Source organism: Lynx rufus, unplaced genomic scaffold, assembly GCF_022079265.1.
Source record: "Lynx rufus isolate CCGP_SWC_20201006 ecotype Redwood Valley unplaced genomic scaffold, mLynRuf1.p SCAF_6, whole genome shotgun sequence".
Lineage (NCBI taxonomy): Eukaryota > Metazoa > Chordata > Mammalia > Carnivora > Felidae > Lynx > Lynx rufus.
This window is the reverse complement of record NW_025814878.1, coordinates 24,965,038-24,983,989: the sequence shown is the minus strand read 5'-3', so window position 1 is coordinate 24,983,989 and position 18,952 is coordinate 24,965,038. Positions and strand designations below refer to the sequence as shown.

At 45.4% G+C, this 18,952-nt stretch overlaps 1 protein-coding gene and 1 long non-coding RNA gene across 2 annotated transcripts in view; one reads left to right on the top strand and one right to left on the bottom strand.

The window, feature by feature from the left end:
- The window catches only part of SLC2A12 (solute carrier family 2 member 12), a 59,441-nt gene that overhangs the window by 28,812 nt on the left and 11,677 nt on the right, over positions 1-18,952 (bottom strand). Inside the window, 1 exon segment of the mRNA XM_047101564.1 lies at positions 9,107-10,438. Within this exon segment, the coding sequence (XP_046957520.1) occupies positions 9,107-10,438 (1,332 nt within the window).
- On the top strand, positions 11,100-18,439 carry LOC124528155 (uncharacterized). The gene is made up of 3 exons (XR_006966106.1): positions 11,100-11,151; positions 15,576-16,080; positions 18,402-18,439. It is a non-coding gene; the product is annotated as an uncharacterized LOC124528155 (long non-coding RNA).

The following is an 18,952-nucleotide window of genomic DNA, read 5'->3' as shown; positions in this document are numbered from 1 at the left end:
CCTCTCCCTCCTCCTCTGGGTCCCCGCAAGTCGCTTTCTTGCTGGAACTTCTGCCTATTTAATAGAAGGGCTCTGGGAGGCGCATTGGTGGCACCTGTCACTCAGCCTGCAGTGTAAGGTTGTGCTTGAATGGGTGAATACAAAGGTAGTTAAAAGATAACAGCCACAGTCTCATTACCGAACTTAGCATGTGACGTCGGACAAATTCCTTCCATCTGCTTTCATGAATAGAGACTAGTCATGAGATGGAAGAGGTTAATTCATTAATTTATGAACATAGTAAGGTTTGGATTTTAAAAAGCCTTAATTATTGTGAAAAGAACAGCCACACACATTTTTCTGTGTTACGGTGGCCACTTTAAGGAGGGCTGGTTTTCTACACAAATGTCACCTCAAACGAACTCATGAGTGAATAATTCCACGCCTCGGGTTCGGGCTCATCTGTGCTTTACTTTTGAACGTGAGTCAAAGGGAAATCTTCCTTTGGGTCTATGTCCTCACGGTGTAAGGAACCTCTGGTTCAACCCTGAAGTTTGAACCATGATGGACAAATATTCTGTAATTAGAAGGAGCTAAGTGACAATCGATCAGGACCACCCCAGAAGCACAGGCGAGGGCAAGATTCCGATTTTGAACGTATTTTAAAGTGAAAAACGAGGTATGGAAAGTAGAGTGTTAAATAAATGTCTCTAACAGAAGCAGTGGCATCTATATCCTGATTTCTTTTGATGGAAGAGTTTTTGGATGAGTAACAGAAAAACGGAAGGCAGAGACTTTAGGCCATGAGCCCTTCAGCAAGCGGATTAAGACTATGGATTCCTTCCCTGAATAGTATATTAGACGCATAAAATAAAATACATAAGATTACTTGGTACCGACCAAATTCATGCCCCCTCCTGAATTCAAATTCTAGGCCGAGCTTTATGATGTTACACGGAGGGAAACAGAGGGCCAGAAAACAAAATGATGTAGGGCATGTACTTTAACCTAAAAATAGAAACACTTTTTTTTTTGGCTGAAGAAACTATGCTGTGATCTAATGCAATTAAGGAATGTTGTTCTAAACCAATCCAGATTTAAGAAGACTTAATAAAAACAGTTTAATCTTGCTTTCAATTTTACTTTAGAAAAGCAGCTAACTCCCTTTATACACAAAGGATTTGCATCTATTACAAGCAATAAACTCTTTAAATGAAATACCTGGGCAATAATCACATCAGATTAGTAAGTTTTATTATGCATTCAAGATCTGGTATGAAAACCTTGCTCCTAATAAAAATCTTTAAACTCCAACTGGCTTGCACAGTTTACACTAATGCTCTAGAATACAATTTTGGTGACCAAATTGGAATTCCTAGGTTACGTTTTCTTTAAAAAGAAAAAAACTACAACATAATATACAGACATAAATGACTGACTCTTGGCAAGAAAAAAAAGGACAGTTACCAGATCCCTTCTGAAAACTCTAGAAGAATCAATAACCCAAACCACGTGTATGAAATAACCACTGGTTCTCACCAGAGGGGAAGATTTGGGATTCTGCCTCACACCGCGTGCCCCCGCAGATTCATGAGTGAATACCCAACTCTTTAGGCTTCTTTCTTTCTTTTTTTTTTTTTTTCCAAATAATGTTTAGTTTTGAGAGACAGAGAGAGACAGAGCATGAGTGGGGAAGGAGCAGAGAGAGAGGGAGACACAGAATCCGAAGCAGGCTCCAGGCTCTGAGCTGTCAGCACAGAGCCCTGTGGGGGCTCGAACTCACGAACTGCGAGATCATGACCTGAGCCGAAGTCCGACTGAGCCACCCAGGCACCCCTAAGCTTATTTATTTCTTTTACTCAACATGTACTTATATGGCACTCTGAGTGCCAGTCTTTAAGGACTTCATTATGAGCCGATTTAATCTTAACAAGGCTATGATTTAATTATTAATCATATCCATATTTACAAGTGATAAAAAATGAGGCACAGAGAAGTTAACTAACTTCCTCAAGGTTGCACAGCTAGCAGAGTGGAGATTCACCTCCAGGCAGCACCCTACTCCAAAATCCACACTTTTCCTTTTCTTAGTAATTGAACCCATATCTTGTTACCTACATGTCACCCAGCTCAGTCCTTGGAACTGCAATTATAAGCTGGGGAAACCATGAGACAAAGGGTCATTTCTTCTCCCACACCCAAACCTCCTTCAACCATGAGATTCTCTACCTCCTTAGCAGAAAGAACTCTCTTCTCTTTCTAGCAGCAAAAGGTAGAGACGTCCAAGAAAAACTGGGGCTACTTTTAGATACTCTGAGTCGGAAATTCCCCAATAATGCTTCACGACTTGACAAAGAAAAGCCCTAAGTGCCTCCCGGTACCTCTTTTCAAGGCCTCCTCACTTCCCTATATCGTATCTGACGGGCCAAACCAGAAAGAGATTTTTTGAAAATATGCCCAAGTGCTGGATTGTTCCGCAAAGAGCCTCGCGATGGTGGCCAGCAGGGATAGTTCATATGGTGCCTCGCCTGCCCTGGAAGGCTTGACACACGTAAAAAACCACACTTCGAGATCTTTCTTATGTTTGTATCTCATTTTAAAACTCCTTTTCCCCCAACTCCTCCTCTTAGAAACACACATGCCTTCCTTCGTGGTTTTCAAACAGACTTACGTAGTGCTCACTTGAAGGAGGAGAAGGAAAAAAAATAACATGAGATGTCATTTCTTTCCCCAAAGGCCTTATTCTAATAACGATGTTTGGTTAATAAGCCAAAACAAACATAACGAAGCAATACACTTCATCATTAAGGCCTCAGTGGTGTTATCACACATGTGACTTCCACTTACACCAGACTCGACAGCATCCCAAACAGTCGCACGTGCTTCAACTCACTTGGCACTCACTCTACCCTGTGAGATCGAGCAAGGGTCATTATGCACAATTCATAGATCAGAATCGGCTTCAGAGAAGATAAATGGCTTTAAGATCCCACGGCCCGTAGGTAGAAGAGCTGGAATTAGAAGAACCCAGCTTTTCTGATTTTTTAAATTTTTTTTTTCTTTTCTCAACGTTTTTATTTTATTTTTGGGACAGAGAGAGACAGAGCATGAACGGGGGAGGGGCAGAGAGAGAGGGAGACACAGAATCAGAAACAGGCTCCAGGCTCTGAGCCATCAGCCCAGAGCCTGACGCGGGGATCGAACTCACAAACTGCGAGATCGTGACCTGGCTGAAGTCGGACGCTTAACCGACTGTGCCACCCAGGCGCCCCTTAGCTTTTCTGATTTTACATTCAGGCTCTTCCGTGGCCCCGGACCAGACCGCTCTACACTAGAAATACTCCGTAGTGCATACAAACAAAGACCTCTAAGAAACCGAGTGAATTCCTAAAGGAGACGAGACTTATACTGAGCTCTAAAGACAGGAGGGATCTGGGAAGAGGGGAGGGGGAAGGAAAAGGAACCATAACAAGGTCGTGTGTCTCTCGACAGGGGTGTGGAGCCGTGGCGATATAGCAGCGCCGCCGAGAGGTAAAGCGTGACCTCGCTACCCGAGGGCAGGGCTGCCGCTCCCTTTGCCGTCCATTCGGAGTCTACACGTGCTTCCGTATGAGTGGTGGCACCGGAGCACAAGGCCACTGACTACAAAATGGAGCTGGGAAGATGATGGAGGGCCTTGGAAATCATACCATCTTTCCCTCAGAGATGGGTGAGGGAGTAATAGAAAGAGGATGGGTGAGGCTCCAGATGCCTGGGGATCTGGTCCCACGTCTGTGTGCTCTCAATCTCATGGCCTTCTTTCTTTTCTATAAAAGGACTACGTTGGACTAGGGAATGGCTAATCTTCGTTTCATCTTGAAAGGCATTGGACTTCTCTGATGTGGTAGAAAGCAGGAAACCATGGAAGATTTGTGAGCTGTAGTGATATGAGGAACATGGTGTTTAAGGGGGCCCCTATGTTGGACGGGAGGGCATGGGAAGGATCTGGCATGTAAGAGAATTACACGAAGCGTCTGCCGGGAATCAAAGAGCGAGCTCCTAAGGGGTCGACTACGATGGCAGAAACGGGAAGGAAAAGCTCAACACAGGAGGCATTTGTGAGCGGCAATGCAAGAGCGTTTGGTCATTGACTGGGTTGGGAAAAGGCATTAGGGCATCAGACTGAATGACAGACAGCGTGGAAAAGAAAGGGCCGTTCCCCCTGGTCTCAGGGAGAAAAGAATTCAGCACTGAGCTTGCATTGGGCTTACAGTGAAGCATCAAAGTGGAAAAATCCCGTACTCATTAGGAAAAAAAGGAGCTCGAAGTCATATGACACGACAGAACTAGAGATAAGTGAGAGTCATCAGCTGCAGGGAGATAATGAACATTCCTGAGAAAATAGACGTGGAGGCTTTTATAATGCATTAGCAAAAGAGTCTTTTTTGTTTGTTTGTTTTATAGCTAAAGAAACGAAAGCCAAGAGACATTAATTTAATGATCTCACCTCTTTTTTAGAAGTAGATGGAATGGAAGCTAGTCGTACATGTTAACAACTTAATAAATATCTATCACAGGAATAAGAGAGACAATATCTAACAGAAATAAATATCTATCATGGCATTTGAAGACAGCATTCAGGGCCCTTGACCTTCTGGAATGTTTTTGCCCACATTCACATCTATTCTTTCTTAGTCCGGAGTTCATTACTATGGTGGTTTTGTACTGCGTCCATTGAGCTGAGCTGGAACTATGTTTCCCAGAGTTCCCTCCCCTGGGTAGTTCTGGTGACGGTTGGCCAGAAGAGAAATTTGCACGAGGCTTGGAAGGCCAAAGTGACACATCAGAGCCTCTGCTGGGTCCTAGACGTCACTAGGGCTGTGACCGGCTGCCTTTCCCTGCTGGTCGTGAGGACTAGCCAATGGCACCCAGTCTCCTCCTCTGGCCTCTCCTGCTGCTGTCAGGGCTCTACGGAGAAGGACACCCGCTTTTCTGCGGGTGGCCAGCGTCATCAGAGTCGATGTGGTGGGAGACAGACGTGGGCTCCAGTTTCTTCTCGCGGATTCCAGTTTGTCGTGGCTTTGAGGCCATCCTTTCTTCCCCGGGGCCCTGTGTGAGGGGCAACCCTTGTGATAAGTTCCTTGTCCCCTATCACTTACAGTGGTCCTGCTTCCCCGACAGAGCTGCTCACAATCCCTCCTTACCCAGGCCTTCCTATGCCCCGCCTCCCTCTAATTGACTGTACTTGCGTCTTCCACTGATTCCCAAGGGCCCATTAGCCATCAGAAAAGGGTGATGAAATTTTAAAACACATCTTCGTATTTTTAAAGAGACAGCATGACGGACAGAGAACCAAGAAGGCAGTACTAGCTACAAGGAGGTTTGGGGGACACCATCTAGGGGCTTCTGGTACCTTACCGTGGAGGCCTCCACAGCACCCAGAACTGCCCAGTCACTAAGCGAGAGAGAAAGAAACTCCTATCTTATTGAATTCACTGTTATTTCAGTCTTTGTTAGGGCCGGGCTTGAAATCTAACCAAACAACCAGTAAACATTATCTTCGTCAACTTCAGTCATTCAAGTAAGTACACATCAGAAACTTCTGGGTTCTTATCATTACACTCCCTCTCTCTTATCCTGCAGCTCAGCCTTATAAATGTACATGCTCACTTACCCAGCAGAGCTTCCGAAAAAGAGAGACTGTCTCTATCTTGCATAAAATGCAGAGTGGTGCACTTAACAGCCTCATGTGATGGGCAATGACACACGATTTCCGTTCATTCTTGCCTCTACAGCGTCCTCATGGAGGACGGAACTAAAAGTAATTAACATTTATTTTCGAGACCAACAGAGACCTGCTTATTCTTGCCTGGGACGAGGATTAACACTGAATTTCAGAAGACGAGCCTTTTCAATTATTTGAGCAAGTCACTTCGTTGGCCTCTGTGAGACCCAGTACCGTCATTTGTAAAATTTGATGGCCATTCTTCCTTCACAGGCCTGTCCTGAAGGTAAAACGAAATACTTCAAAGTATGTAAAACCTTCCTAGCACAGTATTTGACCTAATAGGTGTCAATACGTATGAGTTGGATCTACAGCCTAAATTATATTTTGAAAGAATGAGTAGAGAACACTATTTCTTTTTTTTTTTTAATTTTTTTTTTCAACGTTTATTTATTTTTGGGACAGAGAGAGACAGAGCATGAACGGGGGAGGGGCAGAGAGAGAGGGAGACACAGAATCGGAAACAGGCTCCAGGCTCTGAGCCATCAGCCCAGAGCCCGACGCGGGGCTCGAACTCACGGACCGCGAGATCGTGACCTGGCTGAAGTCGGACGCTTAACCGACTGCGCCACCCAGGTGCCCCGAGAACACTATTTCAAGAATCCTAAAGGGTAAATAACAAACAGCTCCCAATAATTTCTTCCAAAATCAAACGGAGTTTGCTGAAAAGGGGAATTCTTGCTCTAATACAATAATGTATCAAATGGGAAGCTAGTGACGGAGAATTTGCTGCGTGTTTTCAAAGTTACCCAAAAACTAAAGACAGAAAGGGAGTAGGAGCTCATACCATGAGTATGTGGGTTCTGGAGGTTGATGATCAATGTCTGATATAATATGTACCATATCATCACCTCTGTTCACCTGAAAGTTTCTCTGACTTAAAGCAAGAAAAGCATCCTTTTCTTTTTGCTCACCTTTCCTTAGATTCTTAGTTGATTCTTGATATTGTAAAAGACTGGGTCAAGAAAATTGATGTCAAGAAGATTTTTAGTTATATGATGAACGTATAGGAAAAAAAGATGCTGGCAAAGGAAATCAACGAGACAATACCACCTGAAGTTTATCACATGAGCAAAACTTATTGTACTCCTTCATATGGAAAAGTTCACAAAGGAGCTTGAGTTGTTCCTTGGTACGAGACAACACTTATATGTTGCCCTTCTGGTGGAGTTCAAGGAGCTTCTGGGAATAAAAGCGTAAGATGCTCTCTCGAATTTCATTAGCTTTATGCATCAGAGTAACCACGTAAGTATTGTCTGCACCGCATGCATGTTTGTGTTCCCCATAAAATTCATATGTTGAAATCCTAATTCCCAATGGGATAGCATTTGCAGGTAGGGACTTTAGGAGGTAACTGGGTCATCAGGGTGGAGCCATGAGAAAGCTAGCTAGCTCTCTCTTGTCTGTCTCTGTTTCTGTCTCTCTCTCTGTCCCTCTGCCATGTGAGGACACACTAAGAAGGTAATGGCCAATCACAAACCAGGAGGGGGGCTCTCACCAACAACCAAGTCTGCCAGCACCTTGATCTTGGACTCGCCAGCCGCCAGACGATGAGAAATAAATGTTTGTTGTCTAAGCCATCCAGTCTTTGGTCTTTTGTTATAGCAACCCAAACTAACTAAGATAAGTGTCCCACAGATACACACCCAAGATGCCCGATTCCTGAAATAATAGTCGAAACCTGTTTTCAGGAAACTGTTCATTAATAATATTTGCCATTGCTAAGTCTTAACAAGGAGGGCCAGGGTTCAGAAACAAGTCAGAGAGGTCAGAGGCTGATGGTATTGTAGAATTGACTCGTATCTGCCCATGCACAGTCCCTTAGAAGGAAATCCATCAACTCACAGTGCCAGATGAAGGGCCAGCTCTGGTCGTCCATGGTTTGGACCATGTGGCCCAGAGGTGTCCTGAACAACCACTTATGACTGCGTCGCAAAGGACAGAGCCCATCAGATTCCTTCTCTTTCTCTGGAATTTGAAAGAATCAATATCTAGAGACTGATCTCAGTTAGATGTGGGAGTAGGCTGCAAGGTGAGGAAAGAGAGCAGCTGTAGAGGCCATATAAGTCATGTGCAAATCCAGGTATTAATTAACTGAGATTAAGGAGGCCAAATCTGCTTGTTGCTGACCAGAAAGAAGCAGACACAGGGAATATAGTTCAGTTAATTCAAGTATAATCTCCTTGAAGACAGGGATAGTGTCTGTCTTGTTCATTACGATTTCCTCAACATCTCGCATAGTTGTTTGTTATTAAAAAATTAGTCACTTGATACATATCACCTGAACGAATAGTTAATGACCTAACAGTAGATCACCAGAGCAAGCCCTAAAGTGACTTTCTTTCTAGGAACATTGTCAGGTCCTGGAACCAGAAACCTAAATTTGTCCATGAGATTCCCTCTCCTTCAACATAACCAATGTCTTCTCATGTTCTTAAGCTCCAATATTTCCTTTTATCTGAGCAGCTCTGCTTGGTCCCTGATCCTTGTAAACAACAACAGCAAAACTTTGTGGGAGAGAGGAAGGAAGAAAGGAAGAGGGAAAGAGGGAAAGAATGGGGGAGAGGGAGAGTTGCAGGAGTTGACTTATACTTCCCTAAAGAGAGGTTTGGATTTTGTGTGTGAGGCTAAAAGACGAGGAACTGCCACCAACAATCTGTTCTAGAAAACCGTAGAGAGTTTGCTCAAGAGAAGTGTTTGAACTTTGTCATCGGACTAGACCAGCTATATAAAATAAAACAACCGTGTAGCTATCTCCCTGTAAATTGTTTATATTGTATTGAATGGGAGTAACTTGACTCCCATTCTCCTGCTTAATGAGTAAAGTGCTCAGGGAGGTTACTCTGGTGATAAAACATACACTACTTACAGGAATAATCCACTCTCCTTCCCAGCTCATCGTTCCCTGTTCTTCATTATTACTGAATGCATCCACCAGTGTGTCTTTGAGAAAATCTAAAAGCTTGATTTTTTCCTTCCATTCACGAAGACACTCAGGAATGATATGGGAGAAAATGTTATTCCAGTAAACTGCTTTCATAAAACACAGATTTCTTGCACAATACTCATCTTTTGAGGTCTGGTTTATCCCCAATCAATTGCTGTTAAATTATCCTCCTGCGACAGATAATGGAAAACTAATCCTTCTGTTGAATACCAGCCCTGCACATCTCACAAGAGAGGTATGAGCCAAGCATACTTTCCACATGAGTAGAAATGTCAGGTGGCCAGTATTATCCCCATCTTACGTCTAGTAGGTTCATGTGCAAGGTACCATAGCCATAAGACGTTCTGATGGCCAAAGGCAACAAGTTAGCATTCATAAGGGCAAAGAGGGAAGGAATAAAAAAATAGGATACTTACTTGGTCCTAGACCAATGGAAAAAGCAGCAACATAAACAAGCAAGCTGGCTAAGGAAAGCCATTTCAAGAAAGCTGGGACGTCCGCGGGATCTGTGACTATCTGGTATTGAGCTTGGCTCAGTCCAGTATTTGGTAAGTGTGTCACTCCTTTCTTATCCATGTCATTTCTCATGGGCATTAGGGAGCTTTGGCTGCGGGCAGTGAGCTCCTTATAGAGCTCTCTAAGAGTGTCATCACTGGCTGACAGGTTTCCGGGCCCATAGAACACAGACTCATCCAATGATTGGTTGACAGGGCTATGGCTTCTGCAGATATTGGTGAAGTTCATGGGGATGTTGAGATTCACGATGCCCATGGTCATCAATGAAGCTGCCATCACAGAGGAGCCGATACAAAGGAAGGTTTTGCTCCCCACGTGGTCTACAAGAAGAGTGGCGGGGATGGTGCTGATGACCTTGACGACCCCAACCCCAGTGGAGGCGAGGCTCGCTGCCTCATTGCTTTGGAAGCCAACGGACTTCAAAACAGTTGACGCATAGAATAATATGTTTGGCTGACCAGTGACTTGCACAAAAAATACCAATGTTAGGCCTATCATTATCCGGGTCCTCATGTTGTCCTTTGATCGAAACAGATCCCAGAAACTATACTGATATTCATCTTTCAGGGAAGATTTGATCCCAGTGAGTTCCTCAGTTGTATCTGAGACGGCTCTCAACCTTCTGAGAACCTTGCTAGCAGCTTCCTCGTGTCCTTTCATCACCAGAAACCGGGGACTCGGAGGCAGAAAATACATTGCAATTGCCTGCAAAATTCCCAAGGGAATGACAAGGCCAAACATGTACTTCCAGCCATGGGAAACATTGGCAAACGCATAATTTGAGATGTAGGCAAAAAGTATGCCGATGACAATCATCAGCTCATTCAGTGACACAAGCAGGCCTCTTCTGTGTTGGGGAGCAATCTCTGCGATGTAAACACATGTGGCAATTGAAGAGAGTGAAATGGAAACCCCTAGAGCAACGCGTCCCGCTATGAGGACCGTGTAAGATGAACTGAGTATCAACACCAGGCTTCCGAGTCCAAGTAGGCAGGATGACAAGATGATGGCAGCCCTTCGTCCATATCTGTCAATCAGGACCCCTCCAGTGAGAGAGGCGAGCAAGGCCCCCATGAGGAGGGAGCTCACAACCATCTCCTGCTCGTGGCAGGTTAGGGCTAATAAGGTTCTTATCTGCAGAAGGGCTCCAGAGATGAGCCCCAGTTCATAACCCACCAGGAGGCCACTGACAGCAGCAGTGACGGACGACAGGAGAGTAAACATGCCGCAACCTACAGGCAGAGAGGAGAGACAGAGAGGTCAGTTCTGCACCATTAGTTTAAACATTTTATGTCTGAATGGAGACTGAAGCTTGTGTGCGTAAGCTTTTCGGGGCACTGAGTATACACACACACACATTAATATAGTAAAGTAATATATTAACAAAAATGATTAGATATAAATGGAAATATCCTTTTTCTTTCATTTTTGGAGGAGAGGGGTGAGGACATTTAGGAAGTCATTTCCTTCTATTTGTGGTGCCACTGTTGTTTTTCAGTGGCCAGCAGACAGCTACGCAAGATAAGCAGATGACAGATGATAAAGACTGAACAAACAAGAGCAACCCCGTTTGGTTCCTGCTTTGGTGTTGGATCAGAAATTCAGCCAGCCCAGTTCCTCGGGCCCCATGGTAGGCTTTTCTCTAAAGGCAAACCTCCAAGGCAGAGTAGAAAGGGTAGAAACCTCCATTCCCCTTGTGTAACCTGGGGAAAAATGAACCACAACCTCCAGGAAACCTGCCCTCATTTCTCCTTGGTCACATCTGGCCACAGTTGGCTCTTGCTGAAATATGAGGGTAGTGTGTGTGTGTGTGTGTGTGTGTGTGTGTGTGTGCGCGCGTGCGCGCGCACGCGCGCGTATGCCTTAACAAAGTTAAGGTTGTATCAGAAAGAAGGAAGAAGGAAATGGATGCAGGGGAGGGAACCTACAACATCCATTACTTGCTGTGAGTACGGAGGAAGGGGAATAGGACTTGGGGGAAGAAGGACAAAAGGGACTTCGTCTTGTTTTGTTATTTTAATGTTAACAACTGAGGAAAAATAGCAAAATGTTAACAGGCATTAATTTTCAGAAGTAGGTAGGAGGGTGTTTATTACATGTGTATATCTGTAGTTTGTCAAAACAGAAACAAAACGAAACAAAAAGTAACCGAGGGCAGCGCAGGGAAGAGCACTGCAGGCACAGGAAACAGTAGTTTGCAACTGAAAGGCATGACACAGGAAAGCAAATTCTGGAACTGCTGGGCAGCTAGTACATCACATGTGGGGTGCAACCCCAGCTTGGAGAAGTAAATAGGATCCAGTAAATCGGGGTAGACACAGAGGGCACACTTCAAACAGAGCCCTGCAAGTCACAGTGACACCTTTTATTTATTTTTTAAATACTTATTTCGGGGGAGAACGTAAGCAGGGGAGGGGCAGATAGAGGGGGACAGAGGATCTGAAATGGACTCTGTGCTGACAGGCTGACAGCTGCGAGCCTGATGCGGGGCTCGAACTCACAAACTGCAAGATCATGACCTGAATCGAAGTCGGATGCTAAACCGACTGAGCCACCCAGGTGTCCCACAGTGACACCTTCTATTGTTTTCCAAGTATAATGGGGCCAATGCACACTGAATAGCATGGGGGGACTGACACCAAGTTTCTTGCTGCTGGGTGCAGACTAGTTCTTCCAGAAGCAAGACTGGTAACAGAGAAAAGTGTGTTGCCTTAGAGTTGACAAGAGATGATAGTAGCTTGGATGTTCAGAGTAGACCTGGAGACACGTAGACAGATTCAAGAGTTAATTTGGAGGTAGGGTGCCTGGGTGGTTCAGTTGGTTGAGCATCCAATTCGTAATTTTGGCTCAGGTCATGATCCCAGGGTCATGGGCTCGAGACCTGCATCGGGCTCTGCACTGAGTGTGGAGCCTGCTTAAGATTCTCTCTCTCTCTCTTTCTTCCTCTAGTCCCCTTCCCCAGCTCACAAGTGCTCTCTCTCTCTCTAAAATTAAAATAAAAAAAAAAGTGAATTTGGAAGTAATAACAACTACATTTGCTTGTGAATTGGGAGTTAGAAGGAGAAGAGGTGGGTCAGAGCCCAAGATGGCTTCCTGGTTTGACCTGTTGGTTGAGTGATTTTATAATGTTCAATACCCTGTGGACAAATAGGTACGTGGAATTCAGCAGCATTTATTTGGGATTTAAAAGCAGGGGAATGAATGCAATCAGGTAGGGAGGTGAAGAGAAGGGCTGAAGAAGGAGGAGTAGTCCTGGGACCTGGGGAATGCCGACATCTAGAAGACAGACAACAGCAAAGGAGTTGGAGAAGGAACAGAACTGAGATGTGTACAGAATAGACTAGAAATGTGCATGGGCACACAATTATCACAGGCTGAACAAGGGCTATTTAAGCCTGTCATTGTGGCGGGGGAGTTAAAAATGATGTTCAGCTCTAGGAAGTGAAGCAGGTCAAATAAAGTTGGTCTGAGTCTCTTCCCACCAGAAATACCCAAGGTATTTTACATCTCCAGGATCCTGGGACATAGGTGACTTCAAAAAATAAATCTAAAAAGGATTGAACATTTAGATGGAGGAGCAAATAAAAGTGCAAGAACCCACAATAAAATAAAAGTAATTCATGAGCATAGTGAACATAAACCATTAAAGTGAAATTAAATTAGCAATTTATCCAGCTAAGTAAAAAACAAATATTTAGCACCAGTACATGGAAGATATTTCTGTAGGTAGTGGGAAGTACACACACACACACACACACACACACACACACACACACAGAGAGGGAAATAAGGACAACCAGATGTAGTTATATAGTTGCCCCCAAGAAACCCAAAATTCTGGTGATATCTCTATTATCTATTATTTATTATGCAGTGTTTTAGTTTTTACGTGCAAAATGGCTTTTTTTTAAATTTTTTTTTCAACGTTTATTTATTTTTGGGACAGAGAGAGACAGAGCATGAACGGGGGAGGGGCAGAGAGAGAGGGAGACACAGAATCGGAAACAGGCTCCAGGCTCTGAGCCATCAGCCCAGAGCCCGACGCAGGGCTCGAACTCACGGACTGCGAGATCGTGACCTGGCTGCAGTCGGACGCTTAACCGACTGCGCCACCCAGGCGCCCCCAAAATGGCTTTAAAGTAGTCTCTTATAGTGGCTCCTGGGTGACTCAGTTGGTTAAGCATCTGACTCTCAATTTCAGCTTAGTTCATGATCTCATGGTTCATGAGTTCCAGCCCCACATCAGGCTCTCCTCCTCCTCCTCCTCTGTCTCTGCTCCTGCCCCACTTTTTCCCTTTCTCTCAAAATAAATAAACAAATCAACAACAACAACAAAAAAGGTACTCTCTTATAAGATCATTCATGTGCTAAATTTCCACATATTTCCCCCCCATGTGATCTTGAAATCCTCAGCAACATATTTCTCTATGACAAGGAGAATCGGGTCAAATTCTCACATTTTGATAAGAATATTGTATTACTTCGTATCTCTATCTCCCACTGTTCATTTTATCTATTATTTTTTAAGTTTCTTATTTTATTTATTTTTGAGGTGGGGGAGGGACACAGAGAGAGAGAATCTCCAGCAAGTTCCACACTGTCAGCATGAAGCCCAGTGTAGGGCTTGAACCCACCAACTGTGAGATCACAACCTAAGCCGAAATCAAGAGTCAGATGCTTGACTGAGTGAGCCACCCAGGCCCCCCAATTTTATCTACTTTTGACATATTGATTAGCTTTTATATGTTTTGGCAATTGGCCTCTGCTATTCATATTAAAAAAATAAACGACATTGAAGAATGAAACGCTTGTAAGGCAGATTGAGGGAGGCACCCCAGGAGGGGATTTAGAGTGACACAGGGCAGCAATGAGGGGATACTGAGTCAGGGACATGGCAGAATAGATGCTGCAACTGCTTGAGTGGCAGAAGATTGCCCTTGCCACTTCGCCCTCTCCTTCCCCTCTTGTTTCCCCCCTTTGTTAGCTGGGAGATAGTGTTTTCCTACCAAAAGAAAGGCTTCTTGACATACCAGATTCCCTTCCTTTGCTGCTCTATCATGTTACTTCAGACAGAGTCTGAGGTGGGCAAGTCACAAAGCCTGCTCCTTATACTGTGGGGGAAATGCTCCTGACGGAAGAGAGATCCAGCTTCTTTGTCCGCTTTCTGGACTTAGCTTCATATGCTGATTCTTTTAGTCAGCGTTCACGGGACACGGACAAATTGGGATGTGTGCAAAGGGTCTGGAAACCATCCCAGTTTGTCAAGGTCCCTCTAGATACCCAGCAGCTAGCGCTGAGTATAATTCCTCAGAGTTACAATAAAATTATTTCCATATGAATTACTAAAAATTCTTTTTACAAAATTACAAGCGTATGGGGCGCCTGGGTGGCGCAGTCGGTTAAGCGTCCGACTTCAGCCAGGTCACGATCTCGCGGTCCGTGAGTTCGAGCCCCGCGTCAGGCTCTGGGCTGATGGCTCGGAGCCAGGAGCCTGTTTCCGATTCTGTGTCTCCCTCTCTCTCTGCCCCTCCCCCCGTTCATGCTCTGTCTCTCTCTGTCCCAAAAATAAATAAACGTTGAAAAAAAAAATTAAAAAAAAAAAAACAAAAAAAACAAAATTACAAGCGTAAAAGTTTTTTTAAATTAATTAATTAGTTTATTTATTTGAGAGCGAGACAGAGCATGAGCAGTGGAGGGGTAGAGCGAGAGGGAGACACAGAATCCGAAGGAGGCCCCAGGCTCTGAGCTGTCAGCACAGAGCCCAACATGGGGCTGGAACTAGTGAACCACGAGATCATGACCTGAGCTGAAGTTGTACGCTCAACCAACTGGGCCACCCAGGCGCCCTGAGTTTAAAAATTTTTTTATATATCACAACATTATCTATCTATCTATCTGTCTATCTATCTATATCTATTTTTCTGTCTATCTAGGGAGTTGGCCCTTAAAATCTTAAAGGGTGCAGAGGACATTCTATGACCCTATTCCCACACAGGGGGCATACCAACAGGGGTGATATGTCACAGAATTAAGCTAAGGGCTTAACTGTGTGTATTACATTTGAGGGGCGTGTCCTCCCTGAGATATGCTTTAAGGGATCCTGATCTAAACAAATTTCACTCATCTTGGTGCTGCTCCTTGTTACTGCTGAAGTTCCCTTACAGTCTCCAGCTGCCCACTTGGGATTTTGAATTCCAACGAGCCCGTGGAAGGTGAGTCCCTAATCACCCTAGATTGTAGTCCTGTGACACCTCAGGACTTCCACGACAGGGCATTTTCCTGGTGCTAATTTACCATAAAAAACAGTGAAGAGACATAAAAAGTGGACTTTCTTTTTTTTTTTTTTGATGATGATGATGATGATAAAAGCAAGACATTATTCTACGGATGCCAGAAGGTAGAAATAACTTTTTCAAGAAATCTGGCCATGAACAGGAGGAAGGAGTGCGTCGCAGGCAGGTGGGGTCTGCCTAAACGCAGATGAGAGAGATTGGGCAGCTCGCTGGACCCAGAAGCAGCAGCCGGTCCTGAAGGAGAGGGCAGGATGAGGAATTCTGATGAATGCCTTTTCAAAGAACACCCAGCCCTGAAGTCAAACACCCTGCACTTCACGTTCATGGTGACATTTAGCATTGCCATCCCATTTGCTCATGGCCTTGCTCAATGGGGGCCCTTTCCTTAACATTCAAGGACATGGCCCCAAAGGGGCCACAGGGAACTCCCAGCCTTTCGTGGACATCACAGAAATGGCAACTACGCGCGGACTCACACCCGGGACCCGCAGTGCTGCTGGGTCATGCCTACTTCTCTGTCTTGCTGCTTCGCTAGAAGTCCAGCAGCGTCCCTGTTGAAGCCACGACGCCTGTGCTACAAGGTAAGGAAGTAAAAGCACTTGCGGAAGATGCCATCACAGCCACGGGGCCTCACGTACGTGCACGGAGACCCACACGGAGGGCACAAAGGGCAGGAGCCTCCCCCGGCGAGGCGAGGCCACAATAGCTGCATTGTCCGCCGCTTGTGGTGACTCACATGAAACCACGCTGTCACTGGCTCGCACACGACACAATTTTGCATAATATTTGCGTTTCTGCCTGCTCTCTGCTTTCCTCTCTTGCCCCATATGTCTGTTCCAGCCTGGGTACATAATGGGCGCACCATGAACACTTGTCGGCTCACTAAATCCTACAACAGACGGCAAAACGTGCACACACAGGTTCCTCTGGCAGATAGCCAGGGAATTGGACGGCGTGCCCCGGTGCGAATGCCTCTGAGGTTTCAAAGACCCCCCCACTTCACGTTTTGCTCGGGGGGGGGAAACTTGCAGTGGCCCCCAAATGGCCTTGCAGATGTGGTCTCCCCTTTCTCCACTCCGCCTCCCTGAATATCTTCCATCCCAACTCATCTTTCAAGAGTCATCCCAAGCGCCACCTCCCCCAGGAAGGCCACGCTGCTCGGCCTTATTTTGCGAGCTTCACCCCTCACCCCCCTGGGCTCCTGCCGCCCAAAGAATGTGTTTCTAGTGCACCTGTCATCTTTCAAGGTGCTCACTTATTTACCCATTTGTCTCCACCTGTTAAACCGAACGTCTAAGAACTCTACTTTCCTTATGTCTGTATTCTCATCTGTGGTCTTTGGCGCAAGGTAAATACTCAGTAAATGTTTGCTGAGTGATGGAATAAATGAATGAATGATAAGAGCCCTCCAGAACACTGATCCTTGGTCCTCTCCTCCCCAAGGTTTTGTCGGCAGACTAAGATTAAGGCCCAGTATTATGGAATGGTTAGCATTTACAACTTTATATTTACATAAATGCTTAGCATTTGAACAGCATAGCATTAGCATTTCTATAAAGCTTTCAGCACTATTTTTAGCCTGTTAATATAGCACCACCGGAGACACCGTAAACCGTCTCGTTATCACTCATATATTTATTCTTTATGAAACGTGAGCCCCGTGTTCTCTGGCTGTTCAGACTCACTGTTTAGCAGCACCCGTCAGGGACTCGGGTTTTCAGCCCCCACAACAGTCTCCAGACACCGGTTCCTCCCAGCCCATCCGGACTACTTGCTGTTTCTGGAAAATGCCATGCACTTTCCCAGACTTGTGCTTCTCTTCCAGCTGTTCCCCCTCAGGGTATGTCTCTCCCCTAACTTCAGAGTCTAGGGGAAACCTGAGTCATCTCTGAAGATACAGTTTGAATATCGCCTTCTCTACAAAACCTTTCCAGACGCCCTCTGGTTAGCGTTAATCTCTCTCCTCTTCTGTCCATGACTTTACAGCACCCTGGATCGTATTTAGTTGCGCCCGTCTCCTGCCTTAGATTGGGAGCGCCTTGAGAGTAGGACTGTCGCCATCAAGGGACAAAACTCATCAAGGGACCCACACAGGGCCTGCCAGGAGGGCTCAGTACAGACTCCTGGTTGTCACGTGGGGGAAGGGCGCTGGCCCAGAGAGCTCCCCCAGGCCCAGAGGGTATGGCCCCTGGAGAGTTGAGGTGTGCTGTTTCCACCAGCTGTCAAAGGTCCCGGCTGCTGCCCCTGGGCCCTAGACCACGTGTGGGGCCCCTGGTGGTGGTAAATACTGGGCACTAGCTTGCATCTAGTCCCCCTGCCTGCCTCCCAATCCCCCTTAGCGTACAATGAAACTCAGCCCAACAGGAAATGTGGCCTCCCTCTCTACCTGCTGTTGTTTGGCCTTTCGAAAACAAAAAACGATAGGAACTTTGCTTTCTTTTTCATTTTTCAAATCTCAGGTTTGATTTAGCAGTACGTATACAGGCACACTTTTCGGAAACCAGGCTTCTCCAAATTCCCTGCGCTAGGGAGGTACCCAGAGGGGACGCTGCTTACACTGGCTTATTAGCCCTTCCCTTCATCTTGCCCTATTAACTCTCTTTTTCTGCCTGATTATTCACAAGACTTCCATTCTTTTCTTTCTTTCCTTTGCGCTTTTTTGCCTTTCCATCCTTCCTTCCCTCCTTCACTGTGAGACTTCCGCCGGGATAAGTCTGGCTACTTGTTTCTTTCACGCTTTTCTGCTTCCACTTGAGTTCTTCTACTCAGGAAAGATTTCTTCTAGTATTTTGGGTTTCCCCCTATTTGTTTAGTAATAATTATTTATGTGTTACTTATACATATTCATCTCATTTCCCACCTGTATCTTTTTTTTTTTTTAATGTTTATTTGTTTTTGACAGAAAGAGAGCACGGAACGGCGAGGGGCAGAGAGGGAGACCAAAGCACTGAGAGCAGAGACCCCTTCGTGGGGATCGAACTTACAAACCATGAGATCATGACCTGAGCCGAAGTCGGATGCTTAACAGACTGAGCCACCCAGGCGTCCCCACTCTCTGTCTTCTTGTCCTGCTTATGTGCACCTAGAATAGCCTCTCCTACGTCGCAGATCTCAGAATATAGTTCTGCTCCGGCGGCGTTAGTGTCCTCACGCTCATGACAGGTTCACAAAGGCCTGTCTGCACCTGTGTCCTCAGCTCTGTCTTCACCTGGATTTGTTCTCGTCGTCGGGCGTTGTCCTAATCTCTTTTTTCGGAGTCTACTCTTACAAAATGTATAGAGAACAGAAAACAGATGCTTTCCAAAAATGTATGTATGTTTCCTATAAAAAGAAATCTTAAAATGCATCCTTCGCCTTTGTATTTAGAACATACTTGCCAGTGGCCAGATTTGTTGCTTTCTCTGTATCCAGCCCCCAGATCAGTTATGATATTTTTGACCGTAGGAAACCAAA